This window comes from Hypanus sabinus, chromosome 10, assembly GCF_030144855.1.
Source record: "Hypanus sabinus isolate sHypSab1 chromosome 10, sHypSab1.hap1, whole genome shotgun sequence".
NCBI lineage: Eukaryota > Metazoa > Chordata > Chondrichthyes > Myliobatiformes > Dasyatidae > Hypanus > Hypanus sabinus.
The window spans coordinates 53,546,338-53,569,046 of NC_082715.1; the positions used below are offsets into that span (position 1 = coordinate 53,546,338).

A 22,709-nucleotide genomic window follows, 5' to 3' on the forward strand; every position below is an offset into this window, starting at 1 on the left:
TCACTTCTTCCAGACACGCGACAAAGCGTTTCAGCACCTTCCGTCTGGACAGCCAGCGATAAAAACACGTTGTAGCGGTGTCAGTAAACTGCAGTCAAAGATAGCTTTATTCGAACTAAACAGCCTTGCTTTTCAGCTTCCCTCAACCCAGCCCCCATGGACGCAGATGCTGCAAAAGACGCGTACTCACAAACCCCCGTAGGCTATCTCCCTTAGCCGGAATGCTGGCTAATTGTGAGCCGTTTTATGATGTGGCAGGAAATGTGTCGCTACACTTAGGTTGTACAAGATCACCATAATTACATTTCAAAAGCTAACAAACTAACATAAAATACATTTTAATTAAATACTGACCAATTATTTCCCAAAGCCACAGGGAGCCGCAGCACAGAGGTGAAAGAGCCACAAATGGCTCGGGAGCCGCAGGTTGCCGACCCCCGACATAGTGCATCCTTAAGGTCTGATAGGGTTCCACTTAGCAGGTTAATACAATGAATTAAAATTAATGCAGTCATATAACCAATTCATATTGCTTATATTGACTGAGACAACTGGCTGCATTGACGCAGCATGATATCAGATTTACTGTGGCATAATTTTAATCTTTGAAAATGTATGCAATCTCTATCTTGCTCATCTTTTGGAAGTTGGTAGGTCTTGCATGTCTGCACTTCATGCCTGCATACAAGTTCCTGCTGAATTTTTAATCTTGTGATTTGTCCACCCAGATATTTTAAATTTTAATTCAGTGACATTATATAAAGTACACATTCTCAAATATATTTTATTCTGTTCATTGATTTATTCCTTTTTTGTATTCCTCCTTAGTGTCAGCAGAAAATTATTCCTGATCAACAACAGTTGATGGCAGTAGCCCTAGAATGTATCTATAAATGTGAGCGAAATGATCAGCTAGCTCTCTGTTATGATGTACTTGAGTGTTTACCACAGAGGGGTTTTGGGTAAGTATGATCAAATCAATGAAAAATTACAAGTTACACATTTTGTTTTAAAGTATTCATTATGAATTATTGCTCTGAAAATATTAATCTGTTTAAAAGTAAATGATCAACAGAAAGTCAGAAAGTCCATTTTGTTTCCTTAGGATTAACATGAGGCTTTCTTATTACTTATTACTATTTGGGAGAGGTATGGGGTGCTGGTTGCAGAAGGATAGAAATGAATTTGACTGGAGCAACTGAAATGATGTGCCGTGATGCATTTAGAAAAAAACCTAAATTAATATGCGAAGATGAAATGAATAAGATCATTGATGTAGATACACCCAATTATTTGGTGCTCTTGTGACTTTGATAGTTCCAGCTAACAGATTTTTCAGGTTATCTGATGTTATTACATTATACCCAAATGCACTTTTTCACATTTTTATCATATTACACAGTACTATATCACTGAACTCAGTGGCTTTAAAAAAATGTATTGTACAAAGCACCCCAGATCCAGCTCTGAATCACAAACCAAGCTATATTTCAGAGCCAGAGTACGCATGAAGTCAGAGGAGGTAGCAGAGGTACTTAATGAATTTTATGTTTCAGTATTCACCAAGGGCAAGGACCTTGGTAATTGTGAGGATGACTTACAGTGGACTGAAACATTTGAACATACAGACATTAAGAAAGAGGATATGCTGGAGCTTTTGAAAAGCATTAAGTTAGATTAGTTGCTGGGACTGGATGAGATGTACCCCAGGCTACTGTGAGATGCTAGGGAGGAGTTTGCTGAACTCTGCTGTTGATCTTTGCATCATCAGTAGGGATGGAAGACATACCGGAGGATTGGAGGGTTGTAAAGGTTGTTCCTTTGTTCAAGAATGGGAGTAGGGATAACCAGCAAATTATACATCAGTGATTCTTTCTTCAGTAGTGAGTAAGTTGTTGGAGAAGATCCTGAAAAGCAGGATTTATGAGCATTTAGAAAGACATAATCTGACTAGGGATATTCAGCTTGGCTTTGTTAAGGGCAGGTTATGCATTACAAGCCTGATTGAATTCTTTGAGGAAATAACAAAACACATTGATGAAGGTAGAGCAGTGGATGTGGTGTGTTTGGATGTCAGTAAGGCATTTGATAAGATTTCCCATGCTTGGCTCCTTCAGAAAGTAAGCAGGCATGGGGATCCAAGGAGACCTTTCTTTGTGGATCCAGAATTGGATTGCCCACAGAAGGCAAAGGATGGTTTTAGATGGTTTGTATTCTGCATGGGAGTCAGTGACCAGTAGTGTTCCACAAGGATCTGTTCTGGGACCGCTCTTCTTCGTAATGTTTATAAATGACCTGGATGAGGAAGTAGAGGGATGGTTTAGTGAATTTGCTCATGACACAAAGGTTGGGGGTGTTGTGGATAGTGTGGAAGTGTATCAAGTTACAGCAAGACATCAATAGGATGCAGTACTGGGCTGAGAAATGGCAGAGTTCAACACAGGTAAGTGTAAAGTGATTCATTTTTGAAGGTCAAATTTGAAGGCAGAATATAATATTAATAGTAAGACTCTTGGCAGTGTGGAGGATCAGATCTTAGGGTCCATGTTCATAGGACACTGAAAGCTGCTGAAAGTTGACAGTGTTGTTAAGAAGACGTATGGTGTGTTGGCATTCGTCAGCCTTGGGATAGGGTTCAAGAGTTGTGAGGTAATGATACAGCTATACAAGACCTTGGTTAGACCTTATTTGGAATACTGTGTTCAGTTCTAATCACCTCGCTGCAGGAGAGATGTGGAAACTATGGAAAGACTGCAGAGATTTACAGGGATGTTGCCTGGATTGGAGAGCATGCCTTATGAGAATAGGTTGAGTGAGCTTGGCCTTTTCTCCTTTGAGTGATGGAGGATGAGAAGTGACTTGATAGAGGTGTATAAGATGCTGAGCGGCATTAATTGTGTGGATAGTTAGAAGCTTTTACCCAGAGCTGAAATGGCTAGCACAAAAGGGCACAGCTTTAAGGTGCTTGGAAGTAGGTACAGAGGGGATATCAGGGTTAAGTTTTTCACACAGAGTATGCTGGGTGCATGGAATGCACTACTGGCAATAGTGGTGGAGGTGGATACAATAGGATTTTTTAAGAGACTCAGATAGGTACATGGGACTTGGTAAAATAGAAGGTTATATGGTAAGGAAATTCTAGGCAGTTTCTAGAGTAGGTTACATCGTCTGCCAACATGAGGGTTGAAAAGCCTGTAATGTGCTGTAGATGTCTATGTTCTAGACCCATAGAAGAATACTTCACAGAAACAGGCCCTTTGGCCCATCTAGTCCATGCTGAACCATTCAAACGCCCTAGTTCCATCGACCTGCTTCTGGACCTTAGCCCTCCATACCTCTCCCATTCATGTATCTATCCAAACTTCTCTTAAACATTGAAATTGAACTCTTGGTACCACTTGTGCTGGTAGCTCACTCCACAGTCTCATGACCCTTTGAAGAAGTTTCTCCTCATGTTCACCTTAAACATTTTACCTTTCATACATAAGCCATGTCCTCTGGTTTTAGTAGCACCCAGCCTCAGTGGAAAAAGTCTACTTGCATTTATCCCATCTATACTCCTCATAAATTTGTGTATCTCTAACAAATCTCCCCTCAATCTTCTATATTCCAAGGAATGAAGTCCTAACCTATTCAATCTTTCCTTATAATTCAGGTCCGCCAGTCTCAGCAACATCCTTGTAAGTTTTCTCTGTACTCCTTCAACCTTATTTACCTCTTTCCTGTAGACAGGTGACCAAAACTACGCAGTACTCCAAATTAGACCTCACGAACAAATTGTACAACTTCAACATAAAATCCCATCTCCTGTACTGAATACTTTAATTTATGAAGGTCAGTGTGCCAAAAGCTTTCTTTATGACCCTGTCTACCTCTACTGCCACTTTCGATGAATTAAGGACCGGTATTCCCAGACCCCTTTGTTGCACTGCACTCCTCAGTGCCCTACCATCCATTGTGTTGGACATACCCTGTTTGATCCTACTGAAGTGCAACACCTCGTACTTGTCTGCATTAAATTCCATCTTCCATTTTTCAGCTGGTCCAGATCTCGCTGCAAGCTCTGATAGTCTTCCTCTTTGTCTACTGCAACCCATTCTTGGTGTCATCTGCAAATTTCCTGACCCAGTTAACCACATTTTCATCCAGATCATTGATTTACTGTAGATGACAAATAACAGATCAAGCACTGATCTCTGTAGCACTCTACTAGTCACAGACCTCCATTCAGAGAGGCAAACATCTATTGTCACTTTCTGGCTTCTCCCAAAAGCCAATGTCTAATTCAAGTTACTAACTCATCTTTAATGCCTTCCTGACTCCCCTTGTCAAATGCCTTGGTAAATTCCATGTAGACAACATCCATTGCCTTGCTTGATCAACTTTCCTGGTTAACTTACTCATAAAACTCTAAATCAGATTGTTTAGACACAATCTATACCACACGTAAAGCCATGCTGACTATTTCTAATTAAACTTTGTTTATCTAAATACTCAGACTTTGAATACAAAGTTCAAAAAGTTCAGAGTTCAGGGTAAAATTTATTATCAGAGTACATATGTGTCACCACATACAACACTGAGATTCTTTTATTCCTGTGGGCATATTGATCATATCTATAGAACAGTAACTAAACAGGATCAATGAACACCAAGCTGTGCAAATGCAAATGTAAATAAGTAGCAATAAATAACAAGCATGAAGTAACAAGTTGGAGTCCCTTAAGTGGACTCCATTGGTTGTGGGAACAGCAGAAATGGAATGAGTATAGTTAACCCCTTTTGTTCAAGAGCCTAATGGGTTGAGGGGTAGTATCTGTTCTTGAACCTGGTGGTGCAAATCCTGAGGCACCTATACCTTTTACGTAATGGCAGCAGCGAGAAACGAGCAAGGCTTGGGATACTGGGATACTCTGAGTGCATTTAGAGTGTCTAATGTAATTCTTTAACACAAGTAGCGAAATTCATGTGTGAGTGTTTTGGTGTTTTGTCCTTTTTTTTTACATTACTCCTGTTTTTCCTGTTCTTTATGCAGATTTTGATCATTTCTTTCAAAACCCTCAGCAAGCTAACTTCACTGCTGTTTTTCAAGTTAAACTTTTGAATGTATTGTGTAATTACCTCAGCCTATCCCAGACCTTCCAGCTTATAAATTATATTTATTACTTTTTATTGTGAAGTGTCCTATTAAAATATCATCACTGAGAATCCCTTTGTCTGTTCTATATTTTTGAATATATTTTTATTGAACAAACTTTTTAAAAAAAAGAGTAAATGCATTAAAACTTTAACAGTTCGCTGTAATTTATGTAAGTAGAATATGATGCAAGTTGAGCACCTGGTCAATTGGTAATGGTTTTCCCAGCATTTTATTTTGGCATATGCTGATGTAACCACAAGCAGCTGGTTGACTGTACTGAACAATTTTGTCATTTAATTGTTTCTGCATTCAGAATGGTCTGCACACTTTTGGCTGTAAGTATATCACTCTTGAGAAAAAGATTAACCAGAGCTTGATTTATTTACAGTCACAAATGGGTGCATATTGTTGTCTCATTAATCAAAGCTGCATGAGGTGTATTGGATGATCTGTTTTCACAGGACTGATTCATTATGTCTAGCTTTCTTATTTTTTAATTTTTGTATCTCTTGTTTCTGTTGCAACATTGAAATTGGCTTGATGGATCTGTATCAACTTTTATTTTAGAGGATTGCTGTTGATACATCCAAAATGACTTAGCAGGTGAACTGATGCAGTACCCATTCTCCACATTTATTAATGAGTTACAAACGGAATCTTTGTGTGAGAAAGAAATTTCATGAATACCTGTGATAAAAGCCAGGACCAAAGCCCTTGCTTTAAGTTCTAGTGACCCCCAACACATCTCTGCTTATTGGGTAATGGTATCTGAAAGGACTTTGGGGAATCTTGAATGGCTCACAATTTGGATACAATTCTCAAAAGAGTATTTTGATCTAATTATTCAGAAAAGGCTGATCTGGCTTTGGGCAGAAATATTGCTTAATTTTGGATTTTTTTATTCAGAATTTTGAGGTAATTAGGATTTAATATTGCTGAAAGGAGGGATCCAGAAACCTTAACCTTAACACTGTGGTATTTAATCATTTGAAACCGTATTTGAGGAAATAAAACCTGAATCTGAGAACCTAAAATTTGCGGAACAACTGCCAGCATGTCAATTACATATTTTGTTCTAAATGTTCTTTTTGTCATTTTGATTTTACTGCAGTCAAGAAACAGAAGTGACTAATGCTTTGCATGATCAGATTGACTTGTTGGAACAACATCTAAGGTAGAATTTTATAGTTTTCTTAAATATATATTCTCCTTTAAAGTAGAAGATAGTTAATGTTAGAAAATTGTTTGTAATACTGTATCTATTTTTTGCCAGAATATAATGTATAATTCTCTTTTTGTTATAAGGTATTAATTGTAATGAAGTAGTCTCTTTCTTTTAGTTTTTTTCACTTTTACTTTCTTTTTCAACCTCTTTCAGTTTAACAATTCATTGCCATTTGGGTCTTTTGAAAATGTTTGTTTATCAGGGAAAGAGTAAAATCTATTAGAAGCAAGATTTAATGCCCATGATTACCCTTTTTGAGATTTAGAGCAGAATCTCCCTACTAAAGAGGCTGCTGGGTGGCAGTGTGCAAATGTGTCTCTAACAAAGGAGGTGTAAGGTGCTGCTTCCCTCCACTAGCTGCAGATCACCCTTGCTTAACCTCCTGAGTACGGTCACATGAAGCCATGAGAGCAGGTGGTGGATGGTTGTATGAGCAGCTGGTATATATAACAGGTACCTCTTGTGCAACCACTGACTCTGAAGAGTATTAATAATAGCCGGAGGGTGGGGGCGGGGTGGGGGGGGGGGGGTCCACTCGCATTGTAAAAACACTGCCCAGAGGAAGGCAAAGGCAAACCACTTGTGCAGAAAAATTTGTCAAGACCAGTCATAGTCATGGAGACCATGATCGCCAATGTTAGTGGATGCATTGGTAATCATTTTCCAATGTTCTATAGTTTCAGAAACAGTTCCTGCTGACTGGAGGGTGGCTAATGTCCCACTTTTCAAGAAAGGAGGGAGAGAGAAAACAGGGAATTATATATCGGTTAGCCTGACATCAGTGGTGGGAAAGATGCTGGAGTCAATTATAAAAGATGAAATTACGACACATTTGGACAGCAGTAGAAGGATCAGTCCAAGTCAGCATGGATTTATGAAGGGAAAATCATGCTTGACTAATCTTCTGGAGTTTTTTGAGGATGTAATTATGAAAATAGACAAGGGAGAGCCAGTGGATGTAGTGTACCTGGACTTCCAGAAAGCTTTTAATAAAGTCCCACATAGCAGATTAGTGGGCAAAATTAGGGCACATGGTATTGGGGGCAGAGTACTGACATGGATTGAAAATTGGCTGGCTGACAGGAAACAAAGAGTAGTGATTAACGGGTCCCTTTCGGAATTGCAGGTTGTGACCAGTGGGGTACTGCAAGGTTCGGTGCTGGGACCGCAGCTGTATACAATATACATTAATGATTTAGATGAAGGGATTAAAAGTAACATTAGCAAATTTGCTGATGACAGTGTGAAATGTCAGGAGGATGTTATGAGAATGCAGGGTGACTTGAACATGTTGGGTGAGTGGGCAAATGTATGGCAGATGCAGTTTAATGTGGATAAATGTGAGGTTATCCACTTTGGTGGCAAGATCAGGAAGGCAGATTACTATCTAAATGGAATCAAGTTAGGAAAAGGGGAAGTACAACAAGATCTAGGTGTTCTTGTACATCAGTCAATGAAAGCAAGCATGCAGGTACAACAGGCAGTGAAAAAAGCTAATGGCATGCTGGCCTTTATAACAAGAAGATTTGAGTATAGGAGTAAAAAGGTCCTTCTGCAGCTGTACAGGGCCCTGGTGAAACCCCACCTGGAGTATTGTGTGCAGTTTTGGTCTCCAAATTTGAGGAAGGACATTCTTGCTATTGAGGGAGTGCTGTGTAGGTTCACAAGGTTAATTCCCGGAATGGCGGGACTGTCATATGTTGCAAGATTGGAACGACTGGGCTTGTATACACTGGAATTTAGAAGGATGAGAGGGGATCTGATTGAGACATATAAAATTATTAAGGGATTGGACACACTGGAGGCAGGAAGCATGTTCCCGCTAATGGGTGAGTCCAGAACTGGAGGCCAGTAAGAATAAGGGGTAGGCCATTTAGAACAGAGATGCAGAAAAACTTTTTCATCCAGGGAGTGGTGGATATGTGGAATGCTCTGCCCCAGAAAGCAGTGGAGGCCAAGTCTCTGGATGCATTCAAGAGAGAGTTAGATAGAGCTCTTAAAGATAGCAGGGTCAAGGGATATGGGGAGAGGGCAGGAACGGGGTACTGATTGTGTGTGATCAGCCATGATCACAGTGAATGGCGGTGCTGGTTAGAAGGGCCGAATGGACCACTTCTGCACCTGTTGTCTATTGTCATACGATACAGCACATGATGATGATGCATGCATGCAAAAAGGTGATGAACAATAAGGTTGTTGTGTAGACCACTCGATAATTCACTAATTCTACCATGCTACTAATAGATTTAAATTGCACCTTCACTTCCACATTCAAATTAAAAATCAGCAGTCACCTGCATTCTCAAAATATGCATTCAGGTTAAAGGAAAGTTAATTAATCATCGTTCTGTGATAATTTTGTGCCTGGAGAATAAAGAGGTGAAGTGAGAGGGTGGAAGGAACTCATGGTTAAAATTCAAATACAGTAAATATGCAATTCTGAAATGATAGCGGAAACTGTTGACCACAACTGGTTACTGGCAACCAGAGTTGAGGTAACCTTGATAACCTTGCATATAAAATCTTGAATCTTGCATTAATCTATCTCAACTTTCCCTGCTTACCCCTACATAGAGCTTTCCTTTTAACATAAATTTGCTAGGCTGTTGGACAAGGAAAAAAATCTTGGATTTTGTTGGTTCACTTTCGCCAGTGGAAACATTTCAGAAAAACTGCTTAATGTGTCCTCACTACATTATATTGTGACAGTGGAAAAAGTACGTTCTTCACCCACTTGGATTCTTGAACTTTCTTCTTAAGAAAAGATAAATTGAATTGCTAGTTTGTGTCAGTGTTCACTTTAATTATGTCCTCCAGCATTCCTGCCACTTAATTTAAGATTCAACCTGTTTCATGTTCAGGAATGTGTTTCTTATTCCTTTGCATTACAAATACAACTTGTGAATGAGTGTAAATTTTGTCACAAAATAACAAAGACATGATACAGAATGTATTATTTAAAATGTGTGTGATATATTCACATGTACCATACGTTATAGATTTGTATTTATGAGCAATTAATACAGAATGGAAAATAACATAGGTTGCAGAGGACTGGAAATATGTGTTTTCAGAAGTAAGGGAGACAGGAAAAAAGAAAATTATGGGCTGGTTAGCCTGACTTCAGTTGTTAGGAAGATGTTGCAGTCCATTATTAAGGATGAGATTTTAGGATTCTTGGAGACGCATGATGAAATAGGCCAAGGTCATCATGGTTTCCTTCAAGGGAAATCTTGCCTGACAAATAAATCTATTGGAATCCTTTGAGGAAATAATAGGCAGGATAGGCAAAGGAGAGTCAGTGGATGTTACTTACTTGGATTTTCAAAAGGCCTTTTGACAAGGTGTCACACATGAGGCTGCTTAACAAAATATGAACCCATGGTACAGTACGGGAAAGATGCTAGCATGGATAGAAGATTGGCTGATTGGCAGAAGGCAAATAATCACAATAAAACAATTGGTTGAATGCCGGTGACAAGTGGTGTTCTGCAGTGGTTATTACTGGGACCACTTCTTTTCATGTTGTATGTCAACGATTTGGATGACGGAATTGAATGATTTGTGGTTAGGTTTGCAGATGATACAAAGATAGGTGGAGAGGCAAGTAGTTTTGAAGAAGCAGGGAGTCTATAGAAGGACTTGGACAGATTAGAAGAATGGGCAAAGAAGTGGCAGATGAAGTAGGGTGTAGGGAGTACAGTCATGCATTTTGGTAGAAGGAATAAAGATGCAAACTATTTTCAATATGGGGAGAATATTCAAAAATCAGAAGTGCAAAGCATCTTTGGAGTCCACATGCAGGATTCTCCAAAGGTTAACTTGCAGGTTGATTTGGGGATAAGGAAGGCAAATGCAGTGTTAGCAATCATTTCAAAAGGACTAGAATATAAAAACAAGGATGTGATACTGAGGCTTTATAAGGCATTGGTCAGACCACATTCGGAATATTGCGATCAGTTTTGGGTGCCTTATCAATGTGCTGGCATTTGAGAGGCTCCAGAGGAAGTCCACGAGAATGATTCTGGAATGAAAGGGTTAACCTAAGAGGAGCGTTTGATTATTCTGAGCCTCTGATCACTGTAGTTTAGAGCAATAATAGGTATATTGAAAAGCCTAGATAGAGTGGATGTGGAGAGGATATTTCCTGTAGCCTCTGAATAGAGGAACATTCATTTAGAACAGAGCTGAGGAAGAATTTCTTCAGTTAGAGGGTGGTGAATTCATGGAATTTATTGCCACATGGAAGCCTAGTCATTGGAGATATTTAAAGTGGAGGTTGAGAGGTTCTTGATTAGATAGGATGTCAAAAGTTACGGAGTGAGGGTAGGAGAATGGGGTTGAGAGGGATAATAAATCAGCCATGATGAATGGTGCAGCAGATTTGATGGGCCAAATAGTTTAATTCTGCTCCTATATCTTATGGCCTCATATTTTCTGATAAAACTGGTAGAATATACTCCAATAGGAATTAACAAAATGCTGCTGAATGAGGCTTTTCAGAGATATTTTACCATCTGAAGAAACGAAGAGGAAATAATTGATTTCTAAGAGTAATTCAACAACCAATGTAACCTCCACCACCTCCTGCAGTCCCTACACTTATCTGGCCTACTCCCCTGCCTTCAACATCATTTACCTGGCCTATCCCCTGCATTCAACACTACTTACCTGGCCTACCCCCCTGCATTCAACACCACTTACCTGGCCTACCCCCCTGCATTCAACACCACTTACCTGGCCTACCCCTTGCATTCAACATCACTGGACTCAGTACTGAGGTCTGGATAGCTGATGAGTGAGGATGCTAAATCCTAACAGGATGATGCTGTGACACCTATAAAATCTATGAGGTCTGCTTATAAGTGTGTCCGACATTGAGAATCACTTAGAAAATAGTTGATCTTGGAAGTAAATAAAATATTATTTAAAAGAGCATGGTCAAGTGCAAATAATTAAAAACATGAAAACAAAATAATATATCACAAAAGGTACTTCCCCGCTCCTTTGTTTCTTGTTCTACAAGCCTAGAATTGGCACTGAAATCTGGTTTTAGATTCTAGGCCATTTTCTGGTTTGGCAGAGGATCTGGATGGCAGTTCCTTTGGATAACACCGGAGGATTGCTGCAAGACTGGGCCCTGCCACTGGAGTATACTGACAGATGCAGTGCCATCTGTCATTTAGCAAACCCAGGCTTGCATGCTTGAGCACACATGGCTGAGATCTGTAGTGTGTTGCCATTGAAATGCATGAATAAGGTTGAATCTTTCAGCACAATGCTTAGACATTCAAAGTCCATGAAAGACTTGCTTGAAGCAGCATCACAAGCACATAGTATCAGAAAAGCAACATTCCCAGGATAAAAACATAAAGTCAGCTATTTTTGCAAAAAATATAATCAAATTAAAAATGTGCATTGTAGTGCAAAGACATCATAGTTTCTAAACTGTAGTGATTAGGGTTGTGAAGATTGGTTCAAGAACCATCTGGTTGAAGTGAAGTAGTTGTTCTTGATCCTGGTGCTGTGAGACTTCAGGCTTCTGTACCTCCTGCTTGGTGGCAGTTGTGAAAAGATGGCATAGTGTGGATGGTCGGGATCTGAGATGGATGTTGCCTCCTGTTGATACAACTGATAGGGGGGAGGGTTAAGCCAATGATGTACTACAGTGGTTCCCAACCACTGGGCCATAAAGCATGTGCTACCAAGATGCAAGAAAACGATGTGATTTGGCAATATGAAACGATATGAGTCAGCTGCACCTTTCCACATTCCCTGTCACGCCCACTATTGAACTTGAAAGCACACGAGGTCATTACACACGCGAAGTCATTACCCACGCGAGGCCATCAGTCGCCTAACCACAGTGATACCCTCGCGCCAGGGATCACTGGTTGGCCTTGGGTAACCAGCCACCTCGGGCGGCCGGCGAGAAGTGCTGATGCTACTGGCCTGGAGCGCAGACAAATGGGTGCCGCCTCTAAACCTGTTTAGCACACTGAATGTTCGGGGGGACCTTGGTGCTAAAATATTCACAGACGACCTAATTCGAGCAGAGCAGTTACTTCACTATGATCTACTGAAGGTCATCCCTCAAGACAAGCTTTTATCGGGCGATAGATCCTATGGGGGGGGGGGGGGGCTGCTGACTCCTTCCGTTGCGGATCCTCCAATGGTGACAGGTGCATGTATCCCCTCCTTCAATGTCCATGTCTGTGTTTACTCAGGAGGCAGGCACAAGTCTATAAAACTGAGGCAAAGCAGTAGTGATGTTATCAACCATATATGGATTACAGACGATGCGGTGCTTGAAACCAATTAGGGTGGGCAGGTTCCTAGAGTTTGCCAAGGTATCCCCTCAGACCATGTGGGAGGCTATTGCAGAAATTGCAGGAACCCTGGCAAACGTATTTAAACCATCCTTAACCATGGGTGAGGTGCAAGAGAATAGCTAATGACATCAGTATGGGTAAATTCTTGAAAAGTATTCTAAGGGGCATTATATCTAAGCTTTTCAATAGACGGGCTGATTTGGGATAGTCATCGTGGCTTTATGCATGTTAAATTGTGTCTAGCCAATTTTCAAAACTGTTACCAGGAATATTGATGAAGGAAAGGTAGTGGCTGTTGTCTACATGGACTTTAGAAAGCCCTTTGACTAAGTCCCGCATGGAGTCCTGGTCAAAAAGGTTCAGGCATTTGGCATTTAGGCTGATATAGTAAATTGGATTAGACATTTGACTGTGGGAAAAGCCAGAGAGCAGTAATAGATGGTGGCCCCCCTGACTAGAGGCATGTGACTTGTTGTGTGCCATAGAGATCAGTGCTGGGTCCATTGTTGTTTGTCATCTCTATCATCAGAATGGATGATAATGCGGTAAACTAGATCAGCAGGTTTGCAGGTGGCACCAAGATTGGCGCATAGTAGACAAGGAGGAAGGCTATCGAAGTTTGCAGCAAAACTTGGACCACCTGAAGAAATGGACTCAAAAATGGCAGATGGAATTTAATGCAGACATCTGTGAGGTGTTGCTATTTGGGAGGACAAACCATGGTGGAACTTTCATACTGAATATTAGGGCACTGAGGAGTACAGTAGAACAAAAGGATCTAGGAATACACATCCATAATTTCTTGAAAGTTGCGTCACAAGTAAATGGCTTTTAAAGAGAGCTTTTGGTACATTGGCATTCATAAATCAGAGTGAGGACAGCATTTGGGATGTTATGTTGAAGATGTATAAGACATTGTCAAGTCCAGATTTTGAGTATTCTGTGCAGCTCTGGTTACATACCTACAGTAATATGAAATCAAAAAGTTACAGAGAAAATTAGCAGGAATGTTGCTGGAACTTGAAGACCTTTGTAATAGGAAAAGGTTGAATATAATTAGACTTTTTTCCCCCCGAAGCATAGGAAAATGAGGGGAGATTTGATGGAGATATGCAAGATTATGAGGGTAATAGATTGGGGGGATAAAAGCTATCAGGCTTTTTTCACTGAAGTTGATGAGACCAGAACTAGAGGTCAAAAGTTAAGGGTGAAAGGTGAAATATATAAGGGGATCCTGAGGGGGAACTTCACTCAGAGCATGGTCCACATGTGGAAAGAACTGCCAGCAGAAATGGTGGATGTGGAGCTGATGGATGGGAAGGGTATGTTCCAGGAGCCTGTCAATAGGATGGGCAGAATAACAGTTTAGCATGGACTGGATGGGCCAAACAGCCCATTTCTGTCGTGTGGTCCTCCGACTCTCTATAACTCTCAGCCAATAATTATTATTGATGTTATCTGAGAAGTTTTTCCGCTCACCAGGTGACCTGTATCACTCCAATAAGGTGACTTGTTGCCATCTGTGATTAGTACAACATTAGTAGTGCCATTTCATATTTGTACGTGGCATTGAAGCTATGGTTAGCTGCTTAGTTGCGTGTATAGGGAGTAGAGCAGCTATCGAAGATGCAGTCTGGAGGCCACTTGCATTGATGATCAATGAGGGGAAGGTGTCGCTACCAATCCTCACTGAGGTCTACCTATGAGGAAATAGTGATCCTGCCCCTGGTGTTCTCCTACATATGCTCCCTTGTCCTTGGGTTTCTTCTCCCTTTGTTTGTCCATAACATCCCATTCACCCTATTTCCCCATTTGTCTCCATCTGCTCAATATTTCCACCCAATCTGGTTCCACCTGAGTTGAAAACAGCTTAGATCAGCAATTATTCTGTTAAATGGACAGCAGGCTTGATGGGCCTGCTGGGTTCCTGCTCTATTTTCTTGCTTCTTGTATTTGCCATTTCTAAGGCTTCAGCATTTTTGCAAAAAAAAATGTTTACAACAGACTGAGACATTGTTACAGTTTAATATTATTACAATTATTACATATATTATAAATTATAAATATGATTACATATTATTACAGTTTATAATATTCTGGAATGATTTCTTTGCTTTAGTGATATATTTATTTAAAACCAAACAGCTTCTAGATATCTTTATTTTTCTGGTTCATTTGGTGTCTCTAGCAATCTCACCAAAAACAGGAACCATTCCTTAGTTTCAAGTTCAGTGGGTGATATGTTGGTTTTTGTTAGCGGGAGGGGTTGAGGATTTGGGGTCTGATGTTCATATTGGTTTTTGTGTTTGGGTGATCAGTTAGTTTTTGTACATGAGAGAGGGGGTTAGGGTTTGATGCTATTTTTGCTGTGTTTTTTTTTGCAAAGGGCATTTGGGGTTTCATGTTCCAGCAATCATTTTCCATGTAGGCAATCTTTTGGCTTTTGTGTGAGGGATTGGGGGGTGGGTTTGGTTCTTTTTCCTTTTTGTGCAGAGAAGGGTTGATGTCTATGTTTTCTTTCTGTATTTCATGACTGTCTAGAGAAGACAAATATCAGAGTTGCATTGTACATGCATACTTTGACAATAAAATGTACCTTTAAACGTTTGAACCTCCCCCCATCAACTCAACCATTATTATATTATTTTTGTTATAAGAGAAGTTAACAGATGATTGTCAATTGAAAGAATGAGTATTAATATGCAATTTATGCATTGTTTGATAGCATGTATGGTGTGCATGATTTTCCATCTTGAATTATTTTTGGAGTTGAACTGTTTTCTGCTCTTATTTATAATGCATGAATCATCAACATTAAAAGCCATTCCTCAACGGAAAGTTACATTTTAATGTGAATTATTTTGACTGATTATTTGTAATTCTTTACTTCAGTGTGGCAGAAATTTTGGAAAAGTATGGTCTGCAGAAACCAATCTCATTTGTAAAAAATACCCAGTCAAATCCAGAGGAAGCACGTTTACTTATGGTGCGGTTAACAAGACATGTTGGGCGCAAGTGAGTACATGTGGATTTACTGTAAATGATATTAAAAGAAAAAGCAGGAGCTGAAAATCTGAAATAAAATATGTTGGAGACTCTCAAAGGTTTGGGTAGCATCTGTGAAAAGGGAACTGCTGTAAGTTGAATTTATTATCATTCACACGTGTGTGTGTGTGTGTGTGTGTGTGTATATATCATAGTTGGAATTGAAAACTTCTGGTAGCATTACATGCACATAGCATCATTCATAGAACATAAATAGTGCACTTTTTTTTAACAAGAAAGAACAATGAGTCCAGATTAATGCAAAGAGATCGAAGTTCTGACTGTAGAGATCAGGGTTTTGCCGAACGGGTCAAGAATCAAATGGCCGAAGGGAGTTAGTTGTTCTTGTACCTGGAGGTGCGGATCTTCAGGTTTCTTGGCCACCTGCCTGATGGTAGTCACAAAACAATTGCATGGTGTGGATAGTGGGACTCTTTGATGATGGACGTTGCCTTCTTAAGTAGCATCTTCTGTAGTTTTGGTGAGGGATGTACCTGTGAAGTACTGGGCAGAATCCACTGTTCTCTGCAGCTTGTTGCTTTCCTGCACATACAAATTGTCATTCTCAATGATGATGCAACCAGCCAGTCCAGGGGTCGGCAACCCGCGGCTCTTTCATCTCTGTGCTGCGGCTCCCCGTGGTTTGTTAGTTTTTGAAATGTAATTCGAAATTTGAAGATTATGGTGATCTTGTACAATCTAAATAAAACATTGTGGCGACCCCATTTCCTGGCACATCCGAACCGGCTCATAATTAGCCACCGTTCCGGCTAAGAGAGATAGCCTACGGGGGTTTGTGAGTACGTGTCTTTTGGAGCATCCGCGCCCACGGGGGGGGGCGGGTTGAGGGAGGCTTTAAAGCAAGGCTGTTTAGTTCGAATAAAGTTATCTTTGACTGCAGTGTCGTTATTTTAGCGCTGCGTGTAGCACACCGCTACAACGTGTTTTTCATTGCTATTAATGTTTTTTAATCGCCAATGCCTGACACCCGCCAGTGCACGCTTTCTTTTAATTCTTCGATCCAAGGTAGGCTAACTATGGAGTAACCTTCAAACCAACGTCTTTTTTTCGGAGTTCAAAATGTTTTTGTTGCATGCAGAAATGTAATTTTTTTTTCTCTGCAGGAGTTCATCAATTTCATAAATGCAACACGTTATAGTTTGTTTATACATAGCATAAAGGCAAAAAAAACCGTTGTATGCTGTGTTATTTCATTTTAAATGTCAAACGGGTTTTGTGGCTCCCAGTGTTTTCTGTGGGAAATGGGTCCATATGGCTCTTTCAGTGGTAAATGTTGCCGACCCCTGAGCCAGTCAAACTAACTCTGACTGAACTGGGAAGGGTTAGGGGGAAAACAAACATGTTACTTTTACGTTATAGTGAGGATTGGGGAGGATAGAGCAAGGGGAATATCTCTGATGGGATGATACCAATTGAGTAAATGGAGCAGCTGGAATATGATTGTAATTCTCTATTTGTGTAACATATTGCTGATAGCACAGTTGTGGGACAGAGGCTAGACTGTACGGTTGCACAGGAGGCCTTAGACCTTGGCAAAAGCAAATAAAAATAAGGCAGGCACAAACAAAGCAGTAATTGAGTGAGTGGACCAGTGTTAGAGTCGGGTTTTGACTCATCAGTCTTGTGCAAGTTAAGCATCTGGTAAGTTTCTCCTTCATTCTGTATTATTCATGTGTCAGTACATAGGCAGTGAGAATGGCTCCAGGAGCTGTGTTGTGTGAGCTGTGTGAACTTTGGGAAACACGGGATCTTTGTGGGTAGAGTTAAGAAACTGCAAGGGTTAGAAAGACCCTTAAGATGAGAGCAGAGTTGAAATTGGCAGCAAGGTTCTGCTTGAGTGATGGAAACAACACCAAATTCATTATTAATCTAATACATTGAAGACCACTTTACTGCCATTGATGTACCACAGGCATTTGAAGCAGACTGTTTCACCTTCCCCATAAAGAAACTGTTCAGGTTTGGACCCATGTGCCCACATTTAAACTTCAGAGAAAACAAGTGAAGTTGATTCATGCCGAAGGGTTTCAGCCTGAAATGTTGACTGTACTTTTTTTCCATAGATGCTGTCTGGCCTGCTGAGTTCCACCAACTTTTGGTGTGTGTTGCTCAGATTTCCAGCATCTGCAGATTTTCTCTTATTTGTGAAGTTGAGGGAAAGGTTGTCATTGTGAGGATAAGTACAGGCAGGCAATTGTGGTGCGAGGAGCTAGTTGGGTCTCAGTTTACAGGAGAAGTAGAGGGCATTCTGAACTTCCTGATCGAGATGAAGGTTTAGAGGATTGTGTATTACTTATTTGAACGCATGTGCAACAGAATAGGCCCTTCTACCCCGTCGAGCTGTGTCACCCGCAATCCCCGATTTAACCCTAGTTGAATCATGGGACAAGAGAAAACACAGTTTTCATGGGGAGGATGTGCGAACTCTTTACAGAGAATGCCGAGATTGAACTCTGAACTCCGATGCCCAAGCTGTAATAGTATTGCGCTAATTGCTATGTTACTGTGGAGCTCTCTATACTGGTCACTGGTGGAGTTCAAGGGTGGTGATTACTGAATCATAGAAAGGAACTGGAGGAACTCGTATCTCATGCAAGACTGGACTGGATATTGTCCACTGAACCACAGTTGCGAGGCTTTGTTAATCAGTGAGGTGGTGAAAGAGTATTGTAGTTGAAATGTAGAAGCTGACTCATCTTTAAGCATTCCTGTTAAGACAAAGAGAAGGGAGTGAAGAATTAAGATTCAGCTTGGAGAAGGGGTCATTGCTCAGATTATTCTGGGTACAAGCATAACCTAACAGAACCAATTTAGTCCATTCCACTGAAAAGTATATCTAGGTTCTCCTGAAAGGTCACTGTTTACTCCTTTCCATAGATGCTGCCTGGCCTGCTGAGTTCCTCCAGAGTTTTGTCTATTGCTCTTCTGCAGCCGTTGGCCACCTCAGCAGTACAGTTCCCATCATACAGAGGCTATGTAGTTTTTTTTAGTTGAGTTAAAGCCAGATTCTGACTTTCATAGTTTGGTTAGCAAGAGAGAAGTAAGATGGTGTTATTTTTTTGCATGTGATCAGTAACTAACCTTCCACCATAAAGGATGTTGTAAAATTGGATTTTTCTCTTGTATCTTGCACTTAGGAACCCACCTGTAAGTGAGACTGAATGGAGAGGCTTGCTGCATGACCTGTTGCAAATGCAAATGACAGTCTACAAATGCCTGGACTTGGATGCCTGTTATGGGGTAAAAGTTTCCTCTTGTATGAATTTGCACACACTATAGAGTTCGAAGGAGAAAATAATCCAGGAATGTCAACTTGAATGCTGACATATAGCTGTTCCCTGGATTATGGGAGACCTAACTTGTGTAAGTCTAGGTACATAGATTTTCCCATAAATTTTTAAAACATTTTTTAAGATTAGTTGTGGAATTCAAACTTCTATAGCAGTTATGAAATAGTAGTAGCTATTTAATTCAAAAGATGATTGATATACAAAAAAAAACTTTGACTGTAACCTCCCTGCTGTTATCAAGCTGATATATTGTCTTTAAGAACCTATTTGTGGGTTCATAACAGGCCATTTAAGAAATTATGGTAATATTGTAGATATAACACAGTTGGATTTTCCAAAACTCTATGACAAGGTGCCTTTGTGGATTGATGATACATATTAAAACATGTGGAGTCAAGACTCAAGAAGCAGATGGGAAATCAACCTGGCTACAAAAAGCAGTAGTCAAAATAGTTACAATAACAAAAATTTGGGAACTGGCTGAAGTTTGCCATTTAACAGTTTAGAAAATGTGAAGGTAAAACAAATTAGTGTGTTAATACCTATGAGATAAATCCACTAATAAAATAAGTACACTAATAAATTTCTAGAATAGTGTAAATGATAACTTTGATTTCAATATGAAGACTGCACATGTTCAATCATGCATTTTACATGAGGTATTGAATGAAGTATAGGGCATCAGGGATATGAGGATACACCTTCACTGATTGCTAAAAGTAGTTCCACATATTATCAACCTGAAAATACAGAAACAAAGGGTTAAGGTTTCTTTCTGGAGGAATGGAATGAAAAGCTAGAAAGCTGTGAAGATGCTTAGAACATTTATTTAATTGATTGCAGTGAATACTGTGGTTCTTATAATGAGGTTAAAGAAGCATTGGAAAAAATGTTACTTTAAGGTGCTTATTATCAGAAAATATACACAAACTGGAACTCATTGCATTAGAAAAGGAAAGTCAAGAGACGAACTTTTAGAAGTCATAAAATTCTGAAGAGATTAATAGAGTAACTCTTAAAGTGATGTTTTTATTTCTGGGAATGTCCAAAATTAGGGATTACATATCTAAGGTAGTCACCTACAAATACAAGAACTATTTTATTAAAGTTTCTTCAGCATGAAGAGGGTACAATATGCTTCCCTCAAGATTTATAGTATAGCCTTGAAGGGAAGTTCAACGCCTGGGTAAGTGAGAATGGAATAATATTAATTATGTGCATTTGTTGAGAAAGAGTGATCTGGGCAGACAAGACAACAGATGTCTTGACAAGTGTTTTGGTCCAAATTACCTTTTTCCTTTGAAGTAAATTTCTCTTGAAGTAAAAGTAAAGGAGTCAGCTTACAGAGAGGAGGTGCAGCGGCTAATGGACTGGTGCAGAGCCAACAACCTGTCTCTTAATGTGAACAAAACAAAAGAGATGGTTGTCGACTTCAGGAGGGCATGGAGCGACCACTCCCCGCTGAACATCGACGGCTTCTCGGTAGAGATCGTAAAGAGCACCAAGTTTCTTGGTGTTCACCTGATGGAGAATCTCACCTGGTCCCTCAACACCAGCTCCATAGCAAAGAAAGCCCAGCAGCATCTCTACTTTTTGCGAAGGCTGAGGAAAGTCCATCTCCTACCTCCCATCCTCATCACATTCTCCAGGGGTTGTATTGAGATCATCCTGAGCAACTGCATCACTGCCTGGTTCGGAAATTGGACCATCTCGGATCGCAAGACCCTGCAGCGGATAGTGAGGTCAGTTGAGAAGATCATTGAGGTCTCTCTTCCTGCCATCACGGACATTTACACAACACGCTGCATCCGCAAAGGAAACAGCATTATGAAGGACCCCACACACCCCTCATACAATCTCTTCTCCCTCCTGCCATCCAGGAAAAGGCACCAAAGCATTCGGGCTCTCACGACCAGACTATGTAACAGTTTCTTCCCCCAATCTATCAGACTCCTCAATACCCAAAGCCTGGGCTGACACCTTGCCCTACTGTCCTGTTTATTATGTATTGTAATGCCTGCACTGTTTTTGTGCACTTTATGCAGTCCAGTGTAGGTCTGTAGTCTAGTGTAGCTTTCTATGATTTTTTTTATTACGTAGTTCAGTCTAGTTTTTGTACTGTGTTATGTAACACCATGGTCCTGAAAAACTTCTCAGTTTTACTATGCACTGTTATGGTTGAAATGACAATAAAAGTTGACTTGACTTGAAATTTCATTCATGGATACACATGGCCTGCTTAAAATATTCATAAATGTAATGGAATAGGACAAAGTATTAGAGAAACTGAGCCACAGTAAGATGCGCCTTTTGAGATCAATTAATCCACCTTTATAGAATCATTATTGTCCTATGGGATGGATAGCCAGAGATAGAATAAAAGTATCTTTAAAAATATACATGTAATTTCCCATTGCTTTCCTGTTTTTGGAACTGGAGTGGAGTGCAATGCACCAGCTGCAGTGTCCATAAGACCACAAGTCATTGGAGCAGAATTAGGCCATTCAGCCCATTAAGTCAACTCTGCTCTTTCATCATGGCTGATCCCAGATTCCATTCAACCCGATACACCTGCCTTCTCGCCATATCTTCTGATGCCCTGACCAATCAGGAAACAAACAAATTCCGCCTTAAATATAGCCATGGATTTGATCTCCACTGCAGTCTGTGGCAGAGCTTTCCACAGATTCACTACTCTCTGGCTAAAAAAAATCCTCTTTACCTTCTATTATCTAGAAGGGTATTCTAGATAATACCCTTAGAATTATCTAGAGGTAATTCTAATCACCCCTAGAATTAGGGGTGAATTCTAAAATTCGCCCCTCAATTTTGAAGCTGTGCCCTCTAGTTCTGGAATCCCCCACCTGCCTGGAAACATCCTCCCATATCCTCCCCATCTAGTCCTTTCAACATTCAGTGGGTTTCAATGAGAGCTCCCCCTCATTCTTCTAAGTTCCAGTGGTTTCAGGGCCAAAGCTACCAAATGCCCCTTCATTCCTGGAATCATCCTCGTAAATCTCTTCTGGACCTTCTCCAATGACAGCACATCCTTTCTGAGAAATGGGACCCAAAACCGTTGACAATGCTCCAAGTACGGCCTGATTAGTGTCTTATAAAGGCTCAGCATTATCTCCTTGTTTTTATATTCTATTTCCCTTGAAATAAATGCCAACATTGCATTTGCCTTCTTTACCATAGCTTCAGCATGTAAATTAACCTTTTAGGAGTCTTGCATGAGGAGTCCTAAGTCCCTCTGAATCTTTGATGTTTGAGCCTTCTCCCCATTTAGATAATAATCCATGTGATTGTTCCTTCTACCAAAATGCATTTATCATACATTGCCCAACATTGTATTCCATGTACCACTTTTTTGCCCATTCTTCCAATTTATTCAAGTCCTGCTGTAATTGCATTGTTTTCTCAGCACCACCTACCCCTCCATCTAACTTCATATATAACAATATAACAATTACAGCATGGAAAAAGCCCATCTCAGCCCTTCTAGTCCATGCTGAACACTTACTCTCACCTAGTCCCACTGGCCCACACACAGCCCATAACCCTCCATTCCTTTCCTGTCCATATACCTATCCAATTTTACTTTAAATGACAATACTGAACCTGCCTCTACCACTTGTACTGGAAACTAGTTCTAC

At 40.2% G+C, this 22,709-nt stretch overlaps 1 protein-coding gene across 5 annotated transcripts in view; it reads left to right on the forward strand.

Moving 5' to 3' along the window:
- Window positions 1-22,709, forward strand: part of nbas (NBAS subunit of NRZ tethering complex) — a 325,125-nt gene that overhangs the window by 122,217 nt on the left and 180,199 nt on the right. For all 5 annotated transcript variants that reach the window (XR_009514327.1, XM_059981865.1, XM_059981866.1 and 2 more), the window contains exons 26-29: window positions 829-962; window positions 6,252-6,314; window positions 15,590-15,712; window positions 18,901-19,003. Coding sequence is in view for 4 of the 5 variants with exons in the window: in XM_059981865.1 (XP_059837848.1) it covers window positions 829-962; window positions 6,252-6,314; window positions 15,590-15,712; window positions 18,901-19,003 (423 nt within the window). In the remaining variant the exon portion in view is untranslated. The remainder of the gene's footprint in view (window positions 1-828; window positions 963-6,251; window positions 6,315-15,589; window positions 15,713-18,900; window positions 19,004-22,709) is intronic.